Here is a 25,740-nt window from a genome sequence, read left to right on the forward strand (position 1 = left end):
CCCACGGCAGTTGAGGGAAAACAGATATCGCAACATTAGATGTTGGAATAATGGCTGATCTGATAAACAGATAAGAATTAAGAGATTGTTCTTGTTTTAGGTAACTACATAAACAAATAATTAAATTGAATAGGACATTTTCGATTTCTTAAAAAAAACTGCCAGATCCAAGCCGAGTCTGAAAACCTCATTTACGAGCAGGTACCTAGTTAGCTCTTCATAAACCTACAAGTAAAAAGTTTTCTCCCAGAAACACCTCAAAAGACTATTGCCAAACTACCTAAATCATAGTCAAGCTACATTTTTACAAACCGATAAGATAGATACATATTGTAACACCGATTGACAATTTTTACCGCCAAATTCTGGTAACGTTTGCCAAGTGCATACCTACGTAGTTGTATGATAGGGATTGGGAATTGGGATGCACCAGCGGGCCGGGCGCGCGACACCGTAAATACACAAAAACTTCCCTGCCAAACTTCCGCTGCACTTGTTTATGAATACGGCCACCGCCTGGGGATCGACCATCCGAATAAATGATGACCTGCGTTATTTTTGAACGCAACAACGTTTATATTGAAAAAAAATGGCGCCGATTTTGTTTTTAGTCCTTATAACACAGGTTTGTTTAACTAAATCGTAGATCACGACTGGTTCATCGAGATAGGAGAAAAAAGAGACCTACTATGCCGGTCAGTTGACTTTTTTTACTTTTGTGTGTAATTTGTGGTGTGTTTTTTCGAAGGGACATTCATATCCTAGGAGAAAAACCTTACTTACCCGCTATACTATGTAGGTGGGCAAATGATCATGTTCAAACTTAAATCAAACATTTCCAGTCAATTTCACCCAAATACATGTACAAAGTCACGCACGAACAACTCATAAGGAGATCAAAACATGGAAATTCGAAAGGCAATCAAATCATCGCGCCGTCCAGTGACGAGTAGAGAGTTGCACAGATTGAACTAGTAGGTACACAGTACACACAACCTACCCGTACGTGCTCATGTTGAACAAATCTACGGATGCAGGCAGTTCGTTTCATTTTCGAAACACGATTTCCCGCTCACTACCCTGCCGGTCATTTTTCATCATTCAGTGAACGAGACTCGTGGTCGCATCATGATCAATTTTCGATTGTATTCGCTGTGTTAGCTGGTGAGATTGTTTGGAGTTTTTCGTTTGTTAAAAGGATTCAGTAGATACCTGTCTATATTGTTTCCTTTGTCTAGGTAAGTTATAAGCTATGCAACTTTGAATTAAATAGTTCTTAATCGTTGCGTACCCCAATTTTCTTCAACCATGGCAAGGGGCTTTCCTCAAAGGCTCCCATCTATCCCTATCATACGCTTTTCGTGGCCATGTGGTAATGGTAAAGGAAAATTCTATTTAGGTACTCAAATTGACATACAACAAGTAGGTACCTGCTGACTTTGGCCCTGCTATGTTGAACTTGTAATGATCGTTGAATACTGTAATTTAATGTTTTCGTGTATCATGTTCCTTTACAAAAAATAGCTATTTGTCCATAAATAATAAATTGACGATGTGATCGAGCATTTGGCCGAATAGTTGAACCTAATGTCAATGGTTTGGAAATTATAATATTTTGTGTTAGTTTAATTATTGTGAGTAAATACGGCAAATGAGATATTTACTCTTTGTTACACACCACATTATATAGGTATATGTAGGTATCGTATTTCAATTTGCCAGGTAGTAAATATGTAGTTGAAAGTTGTGAACGGACACATTTAGAGTAGACGGTTGGATATTCGACAAGGTGCTCTTTACAAAGAACTTTCACACGCCCCGACGGATCCACGTAAACGCCCGCACGTGTTTGCACTAAGCTTTAACGAAACCGACTCAAGAACGAAATTGTTGGAGATATTCTAGGTACAGCAGGTCGTGGTAGTATGACACTATGGATAGATAGGTATGTAGGACTTTGGTCTTATATTTGTGAATGATTTGTAATTCCTGATTCGACTACGGCCGGTTTCTCCAGCTTTCTCTGTTAGATTTGCAAATCTATACTGGGAGATAATTGATGTGAAGTCGGAAATTCTTATATTTAATGTTTTACAAAACATCCTAGAAGAATACCTAAGGGGACCTCTACTATGTATGTAGGCTCTATCTATGTATTAACTCAGATATTCTACATCTGAAGAAAAAGTAGCGAATTGTACATTGCTACCCACATAAGGTATTTATAATGATGTGTCTGAAGATAAGTGAGTAATGACTTAACACTTTTTCAACTCAAGATGGTTTAAACCAGATCAGTGGTCCGTATCATTACCAGCTTCTAGCAAATGTCGGCCCGGGATGAAAAAACTATCAATCTTATGATTCTCAACGCACTTTTTTCTTGGCAGATTCCCACTTATAACTTAAATCTACTTAAATAAGTTGAAATCATTATGACCAAGCGATAAAAAGTAGGTAGGTGAGTGTATAGATAAGTCGCTACATAAGTCTATCTACGCGCTTAAGATGCAAGTCAGTGATAGGCCATGAAAGAATAACATATAAGTTCTAACTCAGATCAAAGATCTGAGAGTTCTAAGATCTTTTTACATAAAGTCGATGTGGTTCCTAGGTAAAACTATCAGGTGGCTAACACTAATGTAACCGAATAATATGTAACTACCTAGACACCTACGAAGGTAGTACCTACGTACATATCTGTGGGTTGTATTAGTCGGTTTCCTATAATTTATTAGTCTAGGTGGTCGCAATAGCGTTGTCATGCATGATGATGCACGGAATGTCGGGTCAATTCCTGGGTCGGGCCGAAATCACTCTGGGTTTTCCAATGCAACCCAGAGTCTGATAATTGTGATACACTCGTGCCTTTGGGCGCACGTAGTTAACTGTAAATCGTAATGGCTTGCGTCTGATCTCTCTCTGATCGTGTCGAATTAAATCCATCAAACAATGAGGGTGGGAAACAGTGTCTGCGCAGACAAGATAATAGATAAGGATAGAGATATTAGGGTTTCAGTCCTAGAACAGGCAATATCCAAGGGCTGAGCCATAGACAAAATTACAGGGTACCTACTTTGTCCACGAAATAAGTTTATGTCTCATTATTATTTTTTTTTACCTTTTTATTTCACAGATCACATAATGCAATATTAACGAGACTACCAGTTTATGGATTTCTTCATTGGAAACTACGAAGCACTATTATTCGGCCGAACAAGTAGTGTCAGCTTAACGCAATTTCAGCGCTAAAGTAGCAAGCAGGGACTGGAGCTAAAATGGATAGACTGAGCTTAGTACTGTACCTTGCGAGAGGCAATTCTTTCCAAGATTGTTAACGCGAGCGAATGGATTCGCTTCCTAGTTTTACATATATTATGAAGACGTTTTTTTTTTGTTTGTTTGTCTCTGCAACTGCTGAACCGATTTGTAAAATTCTTTCACTGTTGAGAAAGTATATTATCCTCGAATAACAGGCTATATTTTATCGGGCAGTACAGTAGTTCCCGCGGGACGCGAGTGAAACCGCGGGAAAACAGCTATTCTGGAATATGCATAGAAAAAGTCCACTATGTCTTTGCATAAATTGCCTAATTAAAATAACAGCAGTTAGCAGTTGAAACCAAAAAACTCATGTGTGTAGAGAAGACACATCTATATAGCAATTATAATGTAATATGATGGATGACTTTGGAAAAGAATAGGTACTCAATTTAGTTTAATCCTCCTCCTCCGAGCCTTTTCCCAACTATGTTGGAGTCGGCTTCCAGTCTAACCGGATTTCGCTGAGTACCAGTGCTTTAAAAGAAGCACTGCCTATCTGACCTCCTCAACCCAGTTCCTCAATTTAGTTTAATCTTTTCCTCAATATTTATAAAACTGGTTTTACAAACAAGTATTAGTACTTCTATAAATCTAGTTATGAATCATAGTGTCTTCCTATTTTGTACTAAAACATATCTTAAATTCAAGCATACAGCTACTTAATTTTACAGAATTTACGATCAGTTATTCAAATTTTAAACCTTTATCACATTGAAATTAAAAAGCTGTTGCTATTGTTTTTTCACTTGTTTTAATCCTTGTTTTGTTACACTTATTTCAAACAACTTTAACACTAGTTAGTGATTCTTATTTGAACTAAATGTCTAATAAATAATAACAGCGTCTTAAATAAAACCCCAAATAAGTCTTGAAATTGTTGCATTAAGTAAAACAATGGCTTTAAGTAACACTAGAGAGAACTTTCATTTAATCATAAAATTAAATACATCCACAGAGCCAAATGCATCTCTTTAGACGGCCATCTTAACAACACTTCAGATCAAATTAGAGCTGTCACTCCCTGTGTACCAATACGTACATTGCTAAGCATGCCAGCACCGCAAACTGCAACAAAAAAGTACATTTTAAGTGGGGACTTGAACTAATAATTACTTTTGTTAAGGGCAGATTTTTCAATCGCCAGATAGATTTCATCTAAGGAATATGTTTTGATATTTGACAGCTTTCAGACAGTAGGGTCAGTCAGGTCTGTTACATTAATTCCTCATATAGAACTTAACTGATGATTGAAAAAATGGCCCTAGTTGATTGTTAGCTTGTACAGTGGCTGCAGAGTAAAACATAATGTATGTTTTGTTATTTCTGCCATCTTTGAAATTGGATTGAATAAATTGATCATGTGATGCACTGAGCTAAAACATATTTACTATCATGTTTCAATTCCTGCAGCATGCTCACAAATTCTGCAAATGCTAGAAGTGGCATATGGCCATATGTATCATGATGATAAGGAAAAAAGGAATCTCTATAAAACAGGATCAACTCATCTAAGGATGGATACTTCTACATCCAATATTTCAAGGAAAATATTTGTTTGTTAAAAACAACACCTTTAGGTGAACAGAAACAATGATTTACCCATATGAATCTAAGCTTCATCTATTACTTGAAACAAATTCATGAAAATATGGACCATTTACCTTAAACTTTGGATATTCATTCATATAAATTGTGACCATTCCAACATAAGGCAGAAAACCTCTTGCACGGCCCACTACATCCTTCTTAGTGAGCCACAGCTGTCCCTGAGCGTACAAGCCCCGGTCATCAACACTGTTGTTGTCACCTTTAGTCAAGAATTTTACTGTACCATTGTTCCTGAAATATTAAACAATCAATCATTAGACAATAGGTCACCAGTATAATTAACTATTAATACCAAGTACAGCAGAGAAAATAACTGAGTTCATAAATTACCATAGGCAAAGATGCTTACTTTACTTAAATTGACTTTTAACAAAAGTACTCACTTTTCATGAAGCTTTAGAACTCTGTGAACGATTGGAATGTCGCGTCCCTCTACTTTGAATACAACAATCTCCCCGACACGCACGGGTTCCTCAGGATAGTTCGTCAAAAACAATAAATCACCTCTGTGGAAGGCAGGTTCCATACTACCAGACAACACCACAACTATCGGGCTTTCACTGCCAGTTACAACCATGAGTCCTTTCCATATCATAAGGGCTGAAGAAACTATCATACCAAAACTTAATACTTGGTAGATGAACTGAAAAATAAATGGCACAAACATAAAGTAACAGCCGGTAAAATACTGGCGTAGTTCTACAAATTTTCAATGAAACATTACCTGCCGTTTGTTCATGCGCTTCACATCATCGAATATGCTGTCCAACATTTTGGTTTTTGTAAATATTCTCTAACAACTACAGGAAAGGTATTTTATTTTTTGGTTATCGCCTTTCCCTGTTGTCGTCTTGTCGACAGCACCACGTCAGATATTTAGAGTAAACAACGTTTATCGATACAATTTTAGACACGCCTAAGCTTTCATTGCATATTTAACCGAAAAAATTAACGATAATTCTAATATATTTATATAAACAATATTATAAGAATAACAAAGAACGAATAAATTATTAACTTATTACTGTCGTCCTCACCAATAAATGTAACGATTGCAAAGTCCACCTCTAGTCTCACCGCCATTTCGATTTTCCACAGATCTACTAAATTATCTATACTCTATGACATGAACTATGCGGAAAAGGCGCGGAATTTTGAATTGTGGAAATGTTTCAGGACTGATGGCCCCTATTCATATTATAATATAATGAAGAGGAAACATTTTTTTGTTTGTATCACAAAGGCTTCAAAACTAGGTACTGAACCGATTTAAAAATTATTTAATTGATGTAAAGCTAGACTATCCTCACATAACATAGGCTGTGCATTGATTTACATTTTCAAACCTGTACATTATCTTAAAAAAAAACTAGATCTATACAAATATTTCCATAAGGCCATTGTTTTCTAAAGTTAATTAACTAAGGGTATTTTCGAGTGCAGTGATTTTTCTTATAAAAGAGGTAAAAGTAAAGAAAAAGTACAAAGTGAATCTGAAAAGCTTTATTCATGAATACAAGGCATAAAATAATTTATTTCAATTTTTCATCAGCTGAAAAGGAGTATATTCTTATCGCCCCATCTCAACATCTTGATTCTCCAGAAACTTCAGTTTTATTGTAATAGTGTTGGGAGTTGTAATATCAGCAACAAGAATATCAGCACCATTGTACAATCCTAATGCTGTTATTTTCTTCTTCAAATTATCTCTAGTTCTTTCTTCTATGCTTTTAATGGACGACATGTATAAAGTCTTGTTGCGGCCATTGATTACTGTAGTTATACCTGAAAAAAAAAAGATTTATTGTGTTAAGTTCTCTTTTAACTACAATTGCCATTTTGATGATTTACAAGTTTATCAAACCTGGGCTCTTCATTAAAAATGCAGGATCTTCACAGAGCTTGTCATAGATTGTTTGTAGAGTTGCATCAGGGTCAATCTCAACAATTCGAGTGGTGTTACTGCAAGCAACACAATCGGGTCTTCTCTCCGCATTAAACGTGTATGTGTACACACCATCGGCCATATTCATCACCATATAGTTGTTCATGTTTGTGCAGCATGATGAGGCCAATTTGAAAACCTGTAAGAAGGTTTATATATGTTACTTACACATTTGGATTTCTAATAGACAACTATTTTTTCTTCTAAACGTACCTCAGTAGCACAGCAAGCAGCAATTGCAGCATTGGTACTAGCAACCGCAGGAATAATATTTTTCAAGACACCTTGAGTTAGTCTATACGTGACATTGGATATGCCATGCTTCAATGCCCTATCCTGTGCTTTCTCAAACACCCAGGCTACATGCTGTGGATCATCACCATCTAAAGCTATATTGCCACCCCATGGGTTCTCTTTAGCCCATTGAATGACTTTCACATACTCAATGCAATGTTCTGGCAACCTGAAAAAAAAGCTAATGTTATTTCATGCCCAAAGTGAAGTTAATGTTCTAAAAATTATATCAGATATAAAAATGATACCTTGGCGTATTGGCAATGGTGCAAAGTGGGAAAGTTTTCTGTGGTGGATACAGATCTAGAGTACACTCGATACAAGCACTCATGCCAGGCAGTATTACTCGAGCATTGCCTTTGAAACCCTCTGTCCCTCCATCAACCAGGGGAATAACACTGCTTTGGTCTAAACTTCCTGAAAATTAATTAAGTATCTTTTTATTTCTAAATTATTTTGTCACAATAGGTCCCTGTAGTTCTTCACTATTGGAACTCTGGCATACTCATAAGAATAGTTCATAATATGCTTACTGTCATCGTTATACTGCAAAAGTGACATCAGCATGCCATTGAGCCAGCGTCTAGCAACAATGGAATCAAGACCACAGACAACTATGTGGAACTGTCTATAAAATCCCTCATCTAGATCTTGTATTGGACAATGATGGGCAACCGCTTCACAGCCAGGTACCCTGAAAGGAATCAGATTGTACTAGTAGCCATGTAACTAAGGTAGGAGGTTTCTGTATATTGTATATTCCCATATTTACCTTTTGTTGACAAATTCGACGGCACATTTAGCTTTAGATAATCCAATATCGTTTCGTCTAAAGAGGAACTGTCTATTTAAATTAGACAGTTCTATCGTATCCATGTCCACAATATGAAGCTTTTTGAATCCCATCAAAGCCAAGTCTTTGAGTAATTCACAGCCGAGGCCTCCCGCACCCACGATGAGCACTTTACAGGAATCCATAATGAAGTCCAGTATTTCTGGAGAAGGCTCAAAATCTGGATGGCAGAATGGTCCAGATCGTTCCAAAAGTTTTCTTATATGATGCCATCTTCTTTGCTGATTATCAGATGTTAGACTCTCGCCGGATGCCATGATACTAAGCAGATACGAATTAGATACTGCTGAAAGGGACCTTTTGGTAAATAAAACAATAGAAATTCCTTAGCCGGTATGGATTACAACAAACCCCAACATAAACTCGTCTGTCTGTTGTCTGTCACATTTAAGTTCATGTCAATGTCAGAAGTCGCATTTCCGCATTTTCTTTCTTGTATGTACAGGTAAAATATATCTTCAATCCTATTGTCATCAGAATTTGTATAGCATTTAATAAAATAACTAGGCAACAAAAGAACTAGATTTTATTAAATTTTGGCATTGTGCTAAAGTGGGTAGGTACTCTTTTAAAATCTTCATTATAAAACAAGTTTCAAAAAATACTTTAGTGGCGCCCTAGTCCTGGTAGCGGTAGATAATGGGAAACGTTCGAATGGAAACTGGGGTACTTTAATTAATCAATGAAAATACCACTATTGTAAACAACCATTATTGCTGTTTTTACCAAATAACATGAGTAATGTTAATAATAAATAATAGTGTTATTTATTTTATCATTAATAAAAATGTTACATAAAAACTCTATTCATATTTTTTTCTTTACATGCTATAGTTTACTCATGGCCATGAGAACTCAGTTACGTACTATAGCTGATATTCATTTGTTGAAAATGGAGGCGTGATGGAGGTGCAGTTGTCGCAAGACTAGGTTTTTCAAGTTTGCGGTTGTGAAGATTTACTCGTAACTGTAAGTGTATAAATACCTGTGTCGTAATCTTTATTGATTATTATGTTTATTAAATATCTTTATGTGGCATAAAATCTCATGTTATTGTGTATATTTGAGGGAGAGACGGCGAATGTCTTGGTGGCTGTGGAATATGATATTACCATGCTTGAGGTAGATAGAACTAATGAGTACGTTCCTCGGCCCAATATTTGAGGAAATCGTTAAATAATAGTATGGTTAAAGTTGAATGTATTGTTTATTTATATGTAAAGGTTTATCTGTTACTTCATTGTCAACATGGTTGGTCAGCGTTATACAAAACGGTGCCAACATAAAATGCGTGGTAGATGAATTTGAAATTTTCGGCAGTAATTTACTGATAAGTTACTTTTAATCGAACATTTTGCGTATTTTCGTACATATTCGCGTATAACACGTCATATGCATATCTAATAATAGTGCTTATCATTTTAGGTTCAGCATGGCTGGTAACAAGGTGAATACCAAAACAAAAGGTAAAGAAGATAGAAGTAAGACTAATTCAAAAACAATAGTCCAAACTACTGAAGAGGCAGAAGATACAGACTTTGCTTTGCTTAGAAAACCTATTCAAACTAGCATTACAGGGTTTGGCCAAGCAAGGAAAATATTTGACTTGGCTACTGAAGAAGTAAGTAAAAAAATACAAACAAATTCATTTTTATAAACCAAATTGTTTCATAAAAAATATTTTTTTTATTTTCAACACATTTCATGTCAATTAATTTATATTTTTACTCTTTCAGCTCAAAGACTTATTATCAAATGAGTGTGATTTACTATATGAATGCAAAGTCTGTAGAAATATATTTAGAAGCTTAGCAAATTTCATATCTCATAAACGTGTGTATTGCAAGGAGAAGTTCAACTCTGGCATTCATAGCCACTTTATCAATGCTACTTCAACGGTAAGTAATACCAAACTTCTTATGTATTACATATCTATGTTATACCAGTGATGGGATTCCCCCTTGTATTAAGAACACAAAACACATTATTATCTACTACCTATAGACTCAAGTATAAGGGGGATGTTACAAGTGAATAAATTTTTTATTTTATTTCCTCCACCCAATAAACAAACATTCCTTTTGACTATGATGATATGATACTTACAAGTGTAACTTTCTTATTACAGATTACAGAACTTATGAAAATAAAACACTTGGAGCAAGGTTATCAGGATTCTCTAAAGGAAGCTATTGAAAATGAAAATAAAGAACCTGATGAGGTTGATGACCGGGTACCATTAACAAAGGATTTGACAGCAATTGTAGAAAAAATTGCTAAAAATAAAGGTGTCTATGAAAATAATGACCAGGATCAACAAATTGAATTACATAAGATACCTAACAGTTCTGTAGCCGTGTTCCAAAATGTTCAGTCATGTGAAGACAAGCAGAAGGAAAACATGAAAGTACAGGTTTGTATTTTGTTTAAATTTTATTATAAATAATAATCTTACTATTCTCAAAAAACTATTTTTGGTGCCTACTGTCTCTGTACAAATTAAGGTAGGTACTCCTATGAACAGATGGCATTTTAACTTGCTTTACACAATATGCCATATTTTAATGCTTTTCATAGTAAAAGGTACATTAAATGTATATTTAAGATACCAATGTACTCTGCTGTTTTAAAATGGCAACTATTAACAAAATATGTATATGTAGAAGTCACATACACCAGGAATCAAACCGAAGACCAGAGGACCCAATTCCAAGATATTATACTAACCACTGTACACATATTTTATATTTAAAATTGAGTTACTTCTATTTTTAGGTGAATGAATTGGACAACATTCTATCAAGAGATATAGCTGTATTACAAAGTGATGGCAATTTCAAAATAAAGAGTTCTGTTACTGAGGAAGTTGATAATGTCATTCAAATAAGTGATGATGATGACAATAGTGATAACACTAATGTACTCAAATGTAAAATATGTAAGTAAACCTTATTATTTAATACTAGCCTCTGCTAGAAGTTTCACCCAGATAAAAAGTAGGTTACTTGTCATTCTGATGCATAAGCTATATTACTGCCAAGTTTCATCAAAATCTGTTCAGACGTTTACACATGAAGAAGTATCAAACGTTTTTATATTATAAGTGTGATATTTATTAAGATATTAGTTTACTGTTTTTACTCTTTTTCTTGTCTTTATGAATCCTAATTGAATCCGAAAAACTATGTTACAGGTGACATGCAGTTCTCAACTCAAAAGACATTGAAATTCCACATGAAATACAAACATGTTGAAAGTCGTTTGGTATATCCATGTCCTGATTGCTTGGAGATATTTTCCACTTCTTGGAGTGTATACAGGCATCTCTTCAAAGTACACAGGTGATTTTAGTTCATAGAACAAATTTTTTTTGTAAAAAGCCAACTAGCCTGAAGGCGCTAGTAAATTATTTAAACTTCTCTGAGTTTGAGTAACTTTTTAAAAGCACTTTTGACCTATTTCTTAAAAAGATATTAATTTTCAGAAAAACTGCAGCTCAAATCAGGAGACTGAGGGAATCAATTCAAGCGAAAGCTTTTAAAATGAACAATCCTCCCGCCTTCTATGAGAAACGTAAGAATAACATGAAGTCTGCTGCTGCTCAGAAAATTACTGAGGAAGAAAGATTGGAACAAGAAAATCAGGTTGGTCACAATCTTAAAATAATTTTCCTACATTGGGACAGCAATAATGCTGTCTGTATTTGCTGTATGTAAGCCTTGGGCTCTGATAACAAAAAGAGCTCCTAGACTCCTAGTACATATGGAACTCAGGGTAACCCCGACTTTACGCTTGTAAGTTGCTTCCATAAAAATTACATAAGTAACTTCTGTGAGTTCAAAGAAATGACTATAAATGACTTATGAAGGAGTTCAACATTTGTAAGTTAATTACGTACCTATGCTACTCGCGACCAAAACTTTCAGGTGTAAAACCGGCCTAAAAGGAGCCGGCAAAAGATTAACCCTATCAGACAGCCTTTAATTACGTTTACTTTAAAACTATTTCCTCATCTCCTGTAGGCGTGGATGGACAACATGGAGGGTGACGGCGAGCTGCCCCGCTGCGGCGGCTGCGGACGCGCGTTCGAGCGGCGCGCGGCGCTGGCGGCGCACACGCACACGTGCCAGCCGCGCTCCCGCGCCCTCTCGCGGAGGCCGCAAGAAACTAAAAAGATCGAAATTCAAATCCGCAAAGACTACCACAAAGGCCCACCTGCCAACATTCCTAATATGAACTTGCCTGCCAAAACTACTGATGCTAATGGTAATTGCTTGCTGTATTTGCTTGTCCTGTTTACCATTAATCTATACTTACATGCATAATAGCAAAAGATCACTCTCACTCACCATGGAATCTCAGAAACTGTGCAACTGTGTAACAAGTGCGGAGTAAGGAGTCTCAAATCTTGCACGGTGGTTAATTTTATGACGTTAGCGCTTATAACAAATCGATTATTGTTCTTAGCTACTAAAAGACCTTGTCAAAAAGCTTGTAGTACGCAAATAAATTATATTAATATTAATTACAAAAATGTATATTTTTTGCAGAAAACAAACTTCCCAAAGAAGATCCGCCAATGTTGTCTAAAGCAAGCAAAGAAGAAGAAAAGGAAATTGTGGAAGAAAGCAAAGATGACGGCGATGATGAAGAGGATAAAGATGGAGACGATGATGCCGCCATGGATGTTAGTGACGATGAACAAAAGTCCAACGATGCAACTGATTCACCAGAAAAAGAACCTGAAATAAATAAAATAGAAGCACCTAAACTTAATATAAGATTACCATTTGCACATCAAGCAGAAAAAAGTAACCTTGCAGCTTATAAGCAGAGAATCCAATCGGAAGTAGACATGAACAAACTGATCTGTAAGAGATGTGATGGCCAATTTAGTGAAATACAAGAATTATATGATCACGTAGCCGATCACATTAAATGGATGCGTTATGCTTGCAAATTGTGTAACTATAAACATTATTATTTCGAAAAGCTACCAGAGCATGTCAAAGTCGTGCATAAGCTGAAAGGTGATAAAGACTTCTATTTTAGTACCTTAAAAGCTATTGATGGTACTGAAGCATTAGAACTGTGTGAGTCTGTGGATGAATTGCCAGAAGCTAATGAAACTAGTCCTGATTCTAGGCGGCCTAGTCGATGCTCCAGTGATTCGAGTCGATTATCAGATGACAGTTCTTCAAGTAGTACCCGGTTAGAAGGAGTAAGTAGAAAACGAAAAATTTATCAGACTAAAACTGGTGCAAAACGAAGAAAAGAATTTGCGATTAAAGGTAGGTATAATCCTTGTTGGACTGAAATCGGACGTTTTTTCTTATTCCTCAATAATTTCATCAATTTTCCTATTTCAGCTAATCAAGACAAAGATGGCGATATAAATCTTGATAAAAATATAAATCTCGTGGAAAACTACACTTCGTCAAATATCAAGAACTTTGAAGAAAACTCCTCAGACATGGATGATATTGATGGCAAAAGACAATTACCAAATGACAATGCGCCGTCTGTGGCATCTAGAAGACCAGTAAGAAGGAAAGCAAAACCTAAAAATGCAGATTTTGAATATGATTTGTCAAACTTATTAAAGATGGAGGCACAGGGATATAGAGATTCTTTAACGATGGCGGTTGCGAAATCGGGTCAAACCAAGAAAAAGGTTCAGCAAGAAATTCAAACAAATTATGATAATGCTAACAGAGATTGCTGTGGCGCTCTAGTCACGATGTCAAAGAAATCTGTTGAGAAAGCTGGAGCACACATGAAAACTGATTTCTCTAACATTTATCCTCAAAAAGAGGCAAGACCTCCAAATATATTTGTGAGACCTATGTTGCCTAAGATTATTTCTAGGGGTGATAAAATTTCTCCTAAAAAAGACAATAACGAGGATCCAAAAGAGAGTGCTAGTCCTGTGAAAGAAGTCATTCCTAAGAAAGCCCCTGTTGAAGAAACTAGTACAAATGACGTTAACCCCGTTATTGAAGTAAATGAAAAGACTGTTTCACCTAAAGAACAAACCAGTTCAAAAAGTAAATTGAATGAAATAATAAAACCAAAAAGCCTTCCTGCCGTAGTCCCAATTAAATTTCGTCGTCAAAGTTTAGAAGTTATGAAAAATCCCATAATAAATAAAAATATCACAGATTTTACAAAATCTGGTTTGAAGACTAAAATATTAGTAATCAAGCCAATCAATAGAAATAAGGACGGAACACAAACGTTAAACACACCTCTTAAATTTCAAACAATCAAATTAAAGGATCCAAATAAAAGAAGCTCCAAAGACGATCAGGATCAAGTTGTAGTTGTAAAAGTTCCCAAAGTTGACTGTGCTATAGCTAGACCAATCACTGAAGGATCTAATAAAAATAATGAAGTACTAACTTCAGCGTCTTCCGAAACACCAATTGAATCCTCAACAGTAAATGATGGTGATAATGTAAAAAAATCTGCTGAGGTTGATGATGACGTTATTATAGAACCGCCTAAACTCGACGCAAGCACTGAACCCACCGATGCTGATGAGAGTGCTTCGACTGATAATGAGGATGTCAAAATTGTAAATGATGAATCAAGTACCGTTGACGATGGTGCTATTATACACGACGACAGTATTGAAGAATGTGTTACTCACAATAGCACATCAGAAATTGTTAATACAACCGTTTAAGTATGGTTGTGAGAAATTATTGAAACATTTATTTTTGTTCTTGCTTCGAAGCACATTTCGTTTTAACCATTAGTACCTATTACAATATGCTTTAGGTAGAATAACAAATTACATTACTATAAGGAATTTTCGTGATTTTATTTATCCCATCTCAGATTAAAGCTAAGATGTCTACGAGATCTCAAGTCCCTAGTACGAGTTATGAACTTAGCCCGGGCGCAACCATTGTAGGTACCTACTTAATTCGATTGATCACATTTTACGCATAATCCACAAACCGATTTTGATGAAATAGCCTAGATAGCGCTTTAAAAAGGAGACAACCTACTTTTATCGTAATGTTGTAAGTTCCTTCAGGATGTAGACGCGGACGAGGCACTAGCCCTACGAAAAGAAGTTGGTATTTCTCGAAGAGTAAATATTACCTTTATTAGCTATTGTTTTTGACCTTGGTTCAGTTCGCTTTAACTCATTATATACTTAGGTACCTAATGAAGTCGTGTTGTAATGCTGATAATGTGACAATGTTCATTTAAGATAGGCGCAATAAAGACTTCTACATCCGTGGTCAGTTGTTATAGGACAAGTTATTTACTGACCTACATCTAAAAAACTAAAGCTAACTATGGGTAGGAGGAGGAACGTTGTCCTGTGGGTTTACCTTTGTAATTTAACCTAGCCAATTACTATAAAATTAACCTTCGAAGGCTTTTAGGTGCTCTTTTTTGGAATTTTATCACACTATAAATAGATACCTTGTTTATTAGCTATTATCATAAAGTGAAGGATGGTCCTGTGATCACCCTATTCCGTAGGTACTAGATTTTTTTTAGTCCGTGAGGTGTAGAATTTTGCAAACAGTAGGTCAAATTCAGCAAATTATAATATTGCCTATATAACCAAATTCGTGGGATTTAGCAGGTATACCTACCTACGTTGCGATTGTTTTCATATTAAGTTGAGATTCTTAATATTTTGGTAGGTACCACTATTGCATAACTGTACAATTCGTGTTTTTTAGGTTAAGGTCGGTGTTAAAAAAAATGTTAGGTAGTAGGTAAACAGTAGAATAGGTACATAAATATAATGGCAATAATATAGCAAATTTTCAAGTAGATATCTAGAAGGAAGGATTTGATCGACTTATAGATCGGTGCAACCGATCTATAACCTAACCTAGAATATAAAATAATAGTATTAAAAACAAAACTCAATTTTATTTCGTTAATTTGTATCGGTAGTATTGGAAGCTTAGTACAGTCGGCAAGAGAAGTCCATCCCCACAATGAAAATTGCAAATTACCTGAATAATAAAATCTCCTATCTCTTCTCGTTACGACATCAAAACAAATTAACCTGGACATTTCAACTCGCTCAACAGAAGACAGCTTTTGCTTTAGAGCTTTGTGTTCAGGTATTTTATAATTTTGACCGTTATAATTGCTTAGTTTTGCTGCTGACTGTACTTCAAATACGTGTAACACGTTAAAACACGGGGACGTAAATAAAACATGATGAAATGTTATTTTCCACTAAGTTTATTTAGAAATAACATAACTCCCTCATGCATACATGTGCCAACAACTGATTACGGATTTATAATGGTGCCTGCCTCAACATCTCTCTCCCGGTGATTTACGACTTGGCCAGGGTTTCGGCCTTAGCCACAACTTCCTCAATGGGTCCAACCATGTAGAACGCTACTTCAGGTAGATGATCATACTCGCCCTGCAGGATTTTAGAGAAGCCCTTGATAGTTTCCTCAAGGGGGACCAATTTGCCAGCGTGTCCAGTGAACACCTCAGCCACTTGGAAAGGCTGAGACAAGAACCTCTGGATCTTACGGGCACGAGCCACAGTCAGCTTATCTTCTTCAGACAACTCATCCATACCCAGGATAGCAATAATGTCCTGGAGTGACTTGTAGTCCTGCAGGATCTTCTGGACACCACGGGCAACGTTGTAGTGCTCAGCTCCAATAATGTTGGGGTCCATGATACGGGAGGTGGAGTCGAGAGGGTCCACAGCAGGGTAGATACCCAGCTCAGCAATAGCACGGGACAGTACAGTGGTGGCGTCCAAGTGAGCAAAGGTGGTGGCAGGGGCAGGGTCAGTCAAGTCATCAGCAGGCACGTAGATAGCCTGCACAGAGGTGATGGATCCCTTCTTGGTGGTGGTAATACGCTCCTGCATGGTACCCATGTCAGTGGCCAAGGTGGGTTGGTAACCTACAGCAGAGGGGATACGACCCAGCAGGGCAGACACCTCAGAACCAGCCTGGGTGAAACGGAAAATGTTGTCAATGAACAGCAGCACATCCTGTCCCTCCTGATCACGGAAGTATTCAGCAACGGTCAGACCAGTCAGAGCGACACGGGCACGCGCGCCGGGGGGCTCGTTCATCTGACCATACACAAGAGATACCTTGGAGGTCTTGTCCTTCAGGGAGATGACTCCAGACTCAATCATTTCCTGGTACAAGTCGTTACCCTCACGGGTACGCTCGCCCACTCCGGCGAACACGGAGTAACCACCGTGAGCCTTGGCGACGTTGTTGATCAGCTCCATAATGAGTACAGTCTTACCGACTCCAGCACCACCGAACAGACCGATCTTTCCTCCCTTGGCGTAGGGGGCGAGCAGGTCGACGACCTTGATGCCGGTGACGAGGATCTCCTGCTGGACAGACATGTCTACGAACTCAGGCGCCTCGGCGTGGATGGCGGCGGTCTTGTCAGTGGGGATGGGGCCGCGCTCGTCGATGGGCTCACCGATGACGTTGATGATGCGGCCGAGGGTCTCCGCGCCCACGGGGATACGGATGGGCGAGCCGCAGTCTTGTACGGGCTGGCCGCGGACCAGACCCTCGGTACCGTCCATAGCGATGGTGCGGACGGTGTTCTCTCCCAAGTGCTGCGCCACCTCCAGCACCAGCCGGGGTTGGCGGTTTTGTACTTCGAGAGCATTTAGGATGGGTGGCAGGTTGTCTTCGAACTGAACGTCCACTACGGCACCGATAACAGCGACTACCTTACCTTGCCCTTTGCCAGCGGCGGCTTTAGCTGCATAATCCCTTTTGTTGATGGCCGACACAGTCGCGATTTTGCCACATTCGGTTAGGGTTTTCTCAGCTACCGACTTTACGGCTAAAAGGCCGCTTCCAACCCGACTTACAGCCCCCAACATTTTTGATAATTTAATGCACTTGGGCGTCGAATAGGCCGCCCGTAAATTATGTAACCTTAAAAATACTATAGACAAGACACGAAATAGCAAAACGTGAACTTATTGAACGGGCCAGTGTTGTCAAATTGTAATTGCATTGTCTATGCTATGTTCTCGAAAGTTAAAATAAATGTGTTTTTCAGAAACTAATTAGTTAATATTCGACTTATACTACAAATAATTGGTGAAATTAATGAAGTTACTTACCGGAAAAACTTCTACTCTTTCAAAGCTGTAAAATCTAAATAAATCCTCTGCTTTTTATACTGGTAATGCCCGGGATAGTGCAGTTGGTGTCTCAGTCAGCTTTATCAGGTGCCAGGGCATCGGGTATCTTTACGACATAGTTCTTGTTCATATGATATTTAACCCAGTTCGATGGTGTACCGATTTGAGGTTTCTTGCAATTTCCAATCAGTCAATCATTTTATAGTCTGTTAAAATTATGACATTTTACTCGGGCTTGTCAATTAGTGTCAGTGTCATGTCAAGCTAAAAATATTTCCTATGGAAATGTGATTGAATGTGATGGGAATGTTGTTTTCGAAGTGCTTGCATATTTTGAATTTGGTATAAAATTCTGTAAGCAGCATGTTCCGCTCACGTGCAATATCTCGAGTATGTGATGTGATAATTAATTTACAGAACCATTGACATTATTCACCTCATCTCCAGAGTTCTGTTTCAAACTAATTTTAGGTTCAGCTGACCGTTTTGGTCAGATAAGCTCTGAAAAAGACATTTTAGAGTTCTTCTTGTGTTAAAATTCTAACTTAAATTTCAGTTACTGTGGCAACAGCGGGGCTGCATCAATATCAACTATGCAAGACCGTGCGTTAGTGGCTTATGTATTACGAAAGCAAACACAAGAAATCTGAATACTGTGGCTGTTGAAGACAGCTATGTTAAGAAGTTTATGAATGCTATAGGATGGATGGACCAATCTAGAACGGTAAGTATTTTTAAGCCATCGAAATGTATCCCACTCAGATGTTCAGGAATATAAGTCACCTACAGTACCCTGCATATGTTTAGAATAAGGTTAAACTACGATCTTTTTATTCATTATTCAGTAAATAAGCAAACTTACATAAATAAAATGTATGTAGGAGCATCATAGACAATAACATCATTTTCTTTTTCCAGCGTTTAAAACTCACAGGCTACTTCCTCTATGAAGGCATACCTGAGAATGTCTCTTATGCAGACTGGTTTGAGAGCCTAGAACTTCCAGACACATTTGTCTCATGGTTCACAATCACAGAGTTGCATGTCTGGTTGCTTATGGTCCGATACATGGCTGAAGACGTTGTGTTACCAACTGGAGATAAGAAGAAGTACATAAAAGGAGATGGGCATTTTATTAGAAATTGTATCATTGAAGCCCTTTGGGCAGATGTGGCGAACAAAATTAAACTGTTGGAGGTAAAGCTCTTATTTTTAACACACTTTCATTGTTTATTCTTGTAAACATTTTTAGGAGTAGATTCTTATGTTATATTTTGGCTATAAAGTATATCAGAAGAGATACTATTTTACTGTATGTAAAAAGCTTTTTAGAGATAGGAAATTGATATTTTGGTATGACACTAATGTCAAAATTCTACTCTATTAAGCTATCCCTAATAAGCAAATGCAAAGATAGATTGTTTCTTGAAATCCATAGTGAGTGGAAATTGACAAGAATCCAGTAGATTGAACCTTTTACTCCATGAAATAAACCAATACAATATCAATACCAATATAACTATGTAATTATACGTCCCTTGTCCTATGTAATTTCAGGGAGCAAACCCAGCAATAGCAAGAAAGCAAGTGTCAGAGTTGTCGGAGCAGTTCCAAGCAGCCCTGGTAGCCTATGATGAAGGGCTCAGCGATGACAAAGTTCTGGCTGCAGCCATCTGGAGGAGGTTCTACTCCTTATCTGAAGATGTCAAAGCTGAACACATTGAGAGGCTTGTCAAGTTTATTAGACACCAGGTAACTAACAACCTAATAATAGTCTTTGCTAATATTTTAAATAATATGAAGGAAGAGCTTGTTTCCATAGGAGACCGTTGAACTACGGGCAGCTCCTAGTTTATTCACACAATAAATAGTTTTCTTAAATACATTAGCCTAAAATAAATTACTTGCATGTTTTCCATACGTAAGTCGAGATGTCTTAACTAAAACTCACTTGTAGCGCACTCAGAGATAAATCTATACATTAATTTCATGTCCTAAATATTTTTGTAATTTGTTTACAGATTTCACAATTAGATAAGATCCCAAGTGAAGACTTGAAGTCCAAGCCAAACATAACTTGGTTAAGTATATTAGATCACTAAAGTTATTTAGTTTGTAGGTAGTTAGAGAATTTAAGTTATGTAAAGAAAAAGAAAATAAAATCGATTGTTGTTTGATAAAAATATTATATTTCAGTTACCCTTCATACAATCATAGAGCATAGAATTAAATAATTAAACTGTACATTTTTGCTTTCATAATATCACTCAAAAGGTTTAAAAAGACTGGAGGTTGCAATTTTCTTTGTAGAATGGCTGTCTTCCAACATTCTGCTCAAGTTTCAAGCCTTTAAGCCATAATTAAAAAATAGGAGCCTCTCTCACTTTCCTTACCAGAAAAGCCTCTGTAATTCATCACACTTCTGCCTTTGCCATAATACAGTGACAACAGTTTTGCACAGATTATCTATTTTGCACCAATCGTTGCACCAGCCCATGCGATCATCGCTCACTTTTGAAAAGAAGGCTGAATACAAGTCTAACAATTCTCTATTGGTTGTGACCATTCTAAATACTAAGTCGTTCATGGAAGCAGCCGATAAGTCTACGAGTCCAAATGTGTTTTTTATGTCATAAAGTTGGAACCAATGCGGTGGGCGGTTTGGCCATAGATTCGCTTCAGTTAGGTTGTACACGTAGTTGACAATACTTTCTGGTTGCTGTGGATAGAAAAGGATAATTATTATAGTTTTGCAAGCTCATTAAGTTAATAATATTCAAAAACAAAGATTTGCGCCTTCGTGTCACGTCAGTGTATTTTTTAGTTATTTAAATTCATCATGTAAGTTCTGTTGGCTTCCCCTTATATGCTAGCCCGGTCTCTAACTGGACCTTAACTGGACCTTTTCGAAATTGCATAGAATAAGTAATCATTAAATGTCTCTGAGTGGGGAGGTAAGTCTTGAAAAGGACTGTAGCTCCCAAAAATACTTACATAAGTAACAGGGTTAAATTCAATAATTTTGTAGTTGACGTTGTAGAAAGTATAGCTAGTTGTGCTTCCAGCCCCCCACGCTACATTAATAGGGCTCCCATCCGTTAGACTGTAGAATATCTTGAACTCGTCCGAATGAGTGTGACCGTTAAATTCAGCCGCTATTGTCTTCGAAAACCTGCGCATAGTAGATATTATCAGATACAAAACTTATCGCATAATTAATCTTCTGTCCAAGTTATAATTGCGTCATTATAGGATTAACATGCAATAACATTCCTTAAAGGTACTGTGTGGGTACCTAAAATATGAATTCGCAAGTGTTCAAAAATGTTGAATCAATGTGAGAAGACTTCTTTTATGGGAAATCATCAAAGGACCCCTCCCGCTGTGGGTTAGCAGCGTGAGGGAGTGTCAGACTCTTATTGACTAAAACCCATCATGTCCCTTTCGAAGCCCTTTATGTCCCTGGGCCGCAGTAACTCTTTCGAACAATCCTGCAGCCCCGGCAGGCTTTGGCCTTGGATTTTAGTACCTTTTGACACACTCCCTAAAAATGAGGGAAGGTTCTCAATTCGGGTGTTTGTATACTTTTCAATCAATCTGTATTTTACCTGTTAACGATTTTGTTATATTCTCTGGTCCATGTGAGTGTAAGATCGCTGACTCCTGGAGGGATGTGAGCCAGAATATGAACCTTCTCTCCAGCCTGCTCTGCTTTGTATAGTTCTTCTATCAACCAGTCTAAGTGTCTTTTCTGGTCTAGGGGATCGTAGACTAGCCACCTTTAAGGAAAATATTACAGAGTTTGTATATAAAAAGGCAGTGATGTTATTCTATTTTTATTAACTCTGGAGACATTGATGTAGGATGTAGATGTGGAATAATTGAAGTTAAAACCTCTTTTGAAGATATTGCTTCTTGCAAAAATCAAAAGGTCCTTTTCTATTATTTAGAGATGCTAATGTGATCGAGTCAGCAATAAATGGGTCCTCTTAACTAACGCAATCGTTTAGGGGTATCCAGAAGTCCAAAATAGATCCTTACCAATTATATTTGTAAGCTACATTGTTATTTAAGGTAATAACTCGTAACCCCGGTCTGACCATTAAAGAGAATTCCCCTCGATCACGTAAATGTTTCTTTGCTTCTTCAGTCAGATAATAACGCCATTTCCTGGCAAGGCCTTCATATAACCAGGTTGTGTTTAAATGATCGCCCACCACAGAAGAAGGTGCAAATCTGAAAAAAATAAAAGATCCTGTGAAATTTTTGCTTTGGACTTTCGTTCGTTTTTGCTTCCTTTCGACTCCTCAATATGTTTCTTTTGTCTATTATATTCAGACTTATGTTTCGTCTGGCAACACCCTTTGGCATTGAAATATTGTTCAAGGGACACTTCGTACATTTGCGTAGGTCATCTACTAAAAACTTGTAAGTACTTGTATGAGCGACTTACTGGTTTGTAGGCTGAGATTCATGATTTCCTATAACTGGAATGACAGGTACATTGTCGCCGAAGTTCTTTCTGATTTTGTCAATGACGTGCCTGTTCATATCTTCGATCAGCTCATACGATGTTTCCCAAACGCCATGGTCGATAGTGTCTCCTATGTAGTATACTACGTCAATTCCCTGAAATACCATTAAACGAGGTTTAAAAACATCAGAAAATAAGGCTGATTTGGTAGATTTGAATTATGTATCCCTATTGGAGCTCTATTACAGAGTTACCCCTTTCACTTTATCAAAGATAGGATACCTACTATCACTCATGTTTTTGCTACCGATCCAGTTAAGAATTTCCTAACAATTTACAAGATTATAAAATTCGTTCAGTTACCTTATGTGAGTCAGTAATGGTATCAATAACGTTATCAAATGCCCAAAGTGGTGTATCACAGTTTCTATAATCGCCCCAATATCCGGCCGGTTGTGCGTTTCGTGGCGCCGCAAATCGTGTTTGGGAAGACTTTCTTAATTCACGTATTTTTGAAGCCACACTCAAATCTAGTACAACATCAACGGTACTGTTCTTAATACTTTCTTCAATTATAGATTCTTCTATGTTAGATTTGTAGGTGTATCGTAGAGCGGGTTTTTGTCCTTTTCGGCAGCAAACAGGTTCGTCGCAATCGGCTACTCCATGGGCTTCGTACATTGGGTCAATGTGAGCGTCAGTGATGACAGCGACTTTCAGTGGTAAACGATCGGGGGTTGGTGCCTGTTTGGGAGTAGTTACAAGGATCGTCTTAGAAGTTAATCCAGAAAATACAGAGCAAATAATTTACGCTATGAAAGCTTGTCTTACATTCGTTGTCGGCGCCGGATCGGGTAGTTCAACCTGCCATTCGAACCTAGGGTCGTCAATTTTGCAGGCATCGGGGCTACCAGCATTTTGTTGTACTAGTCCACAAAATGCTCTGGGTGTAGCAGCTGGTGTTGTTCTGATGATGTGTGTTATTATAGGCTGTAAATAAGTTTTGAAAATAATTGAAACAAATTATATTTTATTTTCGCAAAAACATATAGATAATGTTTTGAATAGAATGTTCTGAGTAGAGTAAGTTTTATACTTCTTACCACATTAGTCCCAACAGCTCCCTCGCAAACGTGGAAAGATTCAATTCCCAAAACTGAGCAGAGGTTAATAACTACTTGTGTGATTTCCTCATCTGATTGACCGTTCTTCACACCTTCAAAAACAGTAGCAAACGCACTTCGACAAATCAAGCAGTCCAGGGTCTGGAAATTTATGTAAGTAAATACGAAGTAATATAATTTTTAAACCTATTTAAACTGTCATTTTCAGTAGGTACATGTATCTTCTAAATAAGTTTCTTAGACTCGATAAATAATTTTGCCGCCCCAAGGGTGGCTACTAATGAATACTAGATAGTGAACGTATTATGAAAACGTTGCGCATGACGAGGTGTCTATAAGCTGATTTCAGAGGGATGAAGTTTTTTAGACGATCTTTTCTAGGGCTTTGTCATGGATGTATGCAGGTATGTAACGTAACAATGCGCAACCAGATATTTTTGTTTATAATCCATAAACCGCCGATTTGATTTGATGATAATCGTGATTTTAAGTACCACGATCCCATAATGTGTTACGATAAGATACAAACTAGCCGTCTTTACGTTATTTACCTACATACTGATATCGAATTAATACATGCAATACATAAAGCTTTGCATACTTAGGAAGTAAGTATTACTGTAGGATGAATGAACTTACATTGCACCTAAGTTTCACATTATGAAATGTCAAAAGTCTAGCAGGCGTTTTTGCAGACTATGGGAAGATAGCGATGTTTTACGTTTAACCGGTGCATTTTAAAAGCACCGATTTGATATGGAAATAAGAGGAAATCCGGAGAACTATGTATAGGAAAAGTTGGTAAAACTACATTAAAAAAATAGCTGGAGGCAGTGCCTGTTAATTATGGACTTCTAATAAGGCAACTTTATCAAGTACCTACTTCATTTATTTTGATGTGCCCTGCACTCAGAATTTCTGCACATTGAAAAAGTGTTTCCTATGAGACTAGAAGTAAGTGGACCTTACCGTTCTGAATTCTGGAGCGTCCTCGAAATTCGCTCTGGATATATGCTCTGGTCGGTGCAGTATATCAATGACATCCTGCAGCTGTTGAGATTCCGGCTCACTCAACTCATTTTTTACGTATTTTTTAAACAATTCCTCTATGCCATCTAAAACACGAATACGCACTTTCTAGTTTTGGAACACAATTTTTTTTTTAATTTTAATTAATTTATTTTTAAACATTACCTATAGACAACTGAGTTGCAAAAGTCGTAGTTAATAGCGTTAATAATAATACTAACGCCCTCATCTTGCCAGGCTGATTGCTCGACAACGAATGATAACAATATAATTCCACCTTATATGGATAAACGAGATAAGCGATAAATAGCGATAGAATTTATTGTAATTTTTTGAATATCGCCATTTATTGATACTATGCGGGCTACACTATTTACATTAGATAGCCCAAGTATGTTTATTTATATAGGGTGCATTTTCTGCCAGTGGAAACTTGATAACAAAAAGAAAATTCATTTTTAATAGAAAGAATAATTGAGAGAGAGTTTTTGTTATAAAAGAGTGCAAAGTTGCTTTTTAACCGCGGGCTAAATTTTTACCACCGAGCAAGCGAAGACTAGACTGGTGTCAGACTTACTGGCTTCTGGCTACACGTAACGACTGCCAAGGATGTTCAATGACAGCCGGGACCCACAGTTTAATGTGCCATCCGAAACACAGTCATTGGTGTCTAAGACAAGATATACTTAGAAAATACATAGGGGAAGTCCGGGAGACTTGAACCGCTATTAATATAAAATATCATAATTATTTGTTTATTGGATTTAGAGAATCGATTATACACTTATGTGATGCCTTACTTTAGTAGGTATATTTGTGCTTAATTATATTGCTAATAAATGCGCTAATAAAATTTTATTGGCATTTTACAAAAAAATGAAAGATGAGTCAAGTCTCCCTACCAACAGGGACACTTGAACCGAGGTATGGGGAGAGTTGACCATATGA

At 37.1% G+C, this 25,740-nt stretch overlaps 6 protein-coding genes and 1 long non-coding RNA gene across 7 annotated transcripts; 3 read left to right on the forward strand and 4 right to left on the reverse strand.

The window, feature by feature from the left end:
• The first annotated feature begins 1,118 nt into the window (after positions 1–1,118).
• Positions 1,119–4,063, forward strand: LOC124632051. The gene is made up of 2 exons (XR_006984571.1): positions 1,119–1,238; positions 3,137–4,063. It is a non-coding gene; the product is annotated as an uncharacterized LOC124632051 (long non-coding RNA).
• Positions 4,064–4,186: 123 nt separating this feature from the next.
• On the reverse strand, positions 4,187–5,820 carry LOC124632050 (signal peptidase complex catalytic subunit SEC11A). The gene is made up of 4 exons (XM_047166703.1): positions 5,657–5,820; positions 5,316–5,575; positions 4,986–5,163; positions 4,187–4,389 (listed from the first exon to the last, which is right to left on the reverse strand). The coding sequence occupies exons 1-4, from the start codon at positions 5,702–5,704 to the stop codon at positions 4,339–4,341; spliced, it is 537 nt and encodes a 178-aa protein (XP_047022659.1). The 5' UTR covers positions 5,705–5,820; the 3' UTR covers positions 4,187–4,338.
• A 600-nt stretch (positions 5,821–6,420) lies between these two features.
• On the reverse strand, positions 6,421–8,416 carry LOC124631805 (NEDD8-activating enzyme E1 catalytic subunit). The gene is made up of 6 exons (XM_047166414.1): positions 7,944–8,416; positions 7,705–7,865; positions 7,420–7,588; positions 7,091–7,340; positions 6,797–7,016; positions 6,421–6,717 (listed from the first exon to the last, which is right to left on the reverse strand). Exons 1-6 carry the CDS (start codon positions 8,279–8,281, stop codon positions 6,503–6,505), a joined length of 1,353 nt encoding a protein of 450 aa, XP_047022370.1. The 5' UTR covers positions 8,282–8,416; the 3' UTR covers positions 6,421–6,502.
• Positions 8,417–8,854: 438 nt separating this feature from the next.
• Positions 8,855–14,838, forward strand: LOC124631804. The gene is made up of 10 exons (XM_047166412.1): positions 8,855–8,993; positions 9,450–9,645; positions 9,761–9,922; positions 10,153–10,437; positions 10,800–10,962; positions 11,218–11,365; positions 11,509–11,668; positions 12,047–12,290; positions 12,575–13,315; positions 13,394–14,838. Exons 2-10 carry the CDS (start codon positions 9,457–9,459, stop codon positions 14,710–14,712), a joined length of 3,411 nt encoding a protein of 1,136 aa, XP_047022368.1. The 5' UTR covers positions 8,855–8,993; positions 9,450–9,456; the 3' UTR covers positions 14,713–14,838.
• A 1,396-nt stretch (positions 14,839–16,234) lies between these two features.
• LOC124631601 (ATP synthase subunit beta, mitochondrial-like) lies at positions 16,235–17,991 on the reverse strand. Its single transcript, XM_047166086.1, has one exon. The coding sequence runs from the start codon at positions 17,896–17,898 to the stop codon at positions 16,348–16,350; it is 1,551 nt and encodes a 516-aa protein (XP_047022042.1). The 5' UTR covers positions 17,899–17,991; the 3' UTR covers positions 16,235–16,347.
• Positions 17,992–18,401: 410 nt separating this feature from the next.
• Positions 18,402–20,348, forward strand: LOC124631602 (ubiquinol-cytochrome-c reductase complex assembly factor 1). Its single transcript, XM_047166087.1, has 5 exons — positions 18,402–18,555; positions 18,722–18,889; positions 19,084–19,362; positions 19,723–19,917; positions 20,187–20,348. The coding sequence occupies exons 1-5, from the start codon at positions 18,529–18,531 to the stop codon at positions 20,265–20,267; spliced, it is 750 nt and encodes a 249-aa protein (XP_047022043.1). The 5' UTR covers positions 18,402–18,528; the 3' UTR covers positions 20,268–20,348.
• On the reverse strand, positions 20,335–25,102 carry LOC124631600 (sphingomyelin phosphodiesterase-like). Its single transcript, XM_047166085.1, has 10 exons — positions 24,958–25,102; positions 24,733–24,878; positions 23,743–23,904; positions 23,471–23,629; positions 23,003–23,383; positions 22,619–22,794; positions 22,207–22,401; positions 21,774–21,944; positions 21,160–21,337; positions 20,335–20,884 (listed from the first exon to the last, which is right to left on the reverse strand). Exons 1-10 carry the CDS (start codon positions 25,019–25,021, stop codon positions 20,555–20,557), a joined length of 1,962 nt encoding a protein of 653 aa, XP_047022041.1. The 5' UTR covers positions 25,022–25,102; the 3' UTR covers positions 20,335–20,554.
• Positions 25,103–25,740: the final 638 nt, after the last annotated feature.

This window comes from Helicoverpa zea, chromosome 7 (assembly GCF_022581195.2).
Source record: "Helicoverpa zea isolate HzStark_Cry1AcR chromosome 7, ilHelZeax1.1, whole genome shotgun sequence".
Classification (NCBI taxonomy): Eukaryota; Metazoa; Arthropoda; class Insecta; order Lepidoptera; family Noctuidae; genus Helicoverpa; species Helicoverpa zea.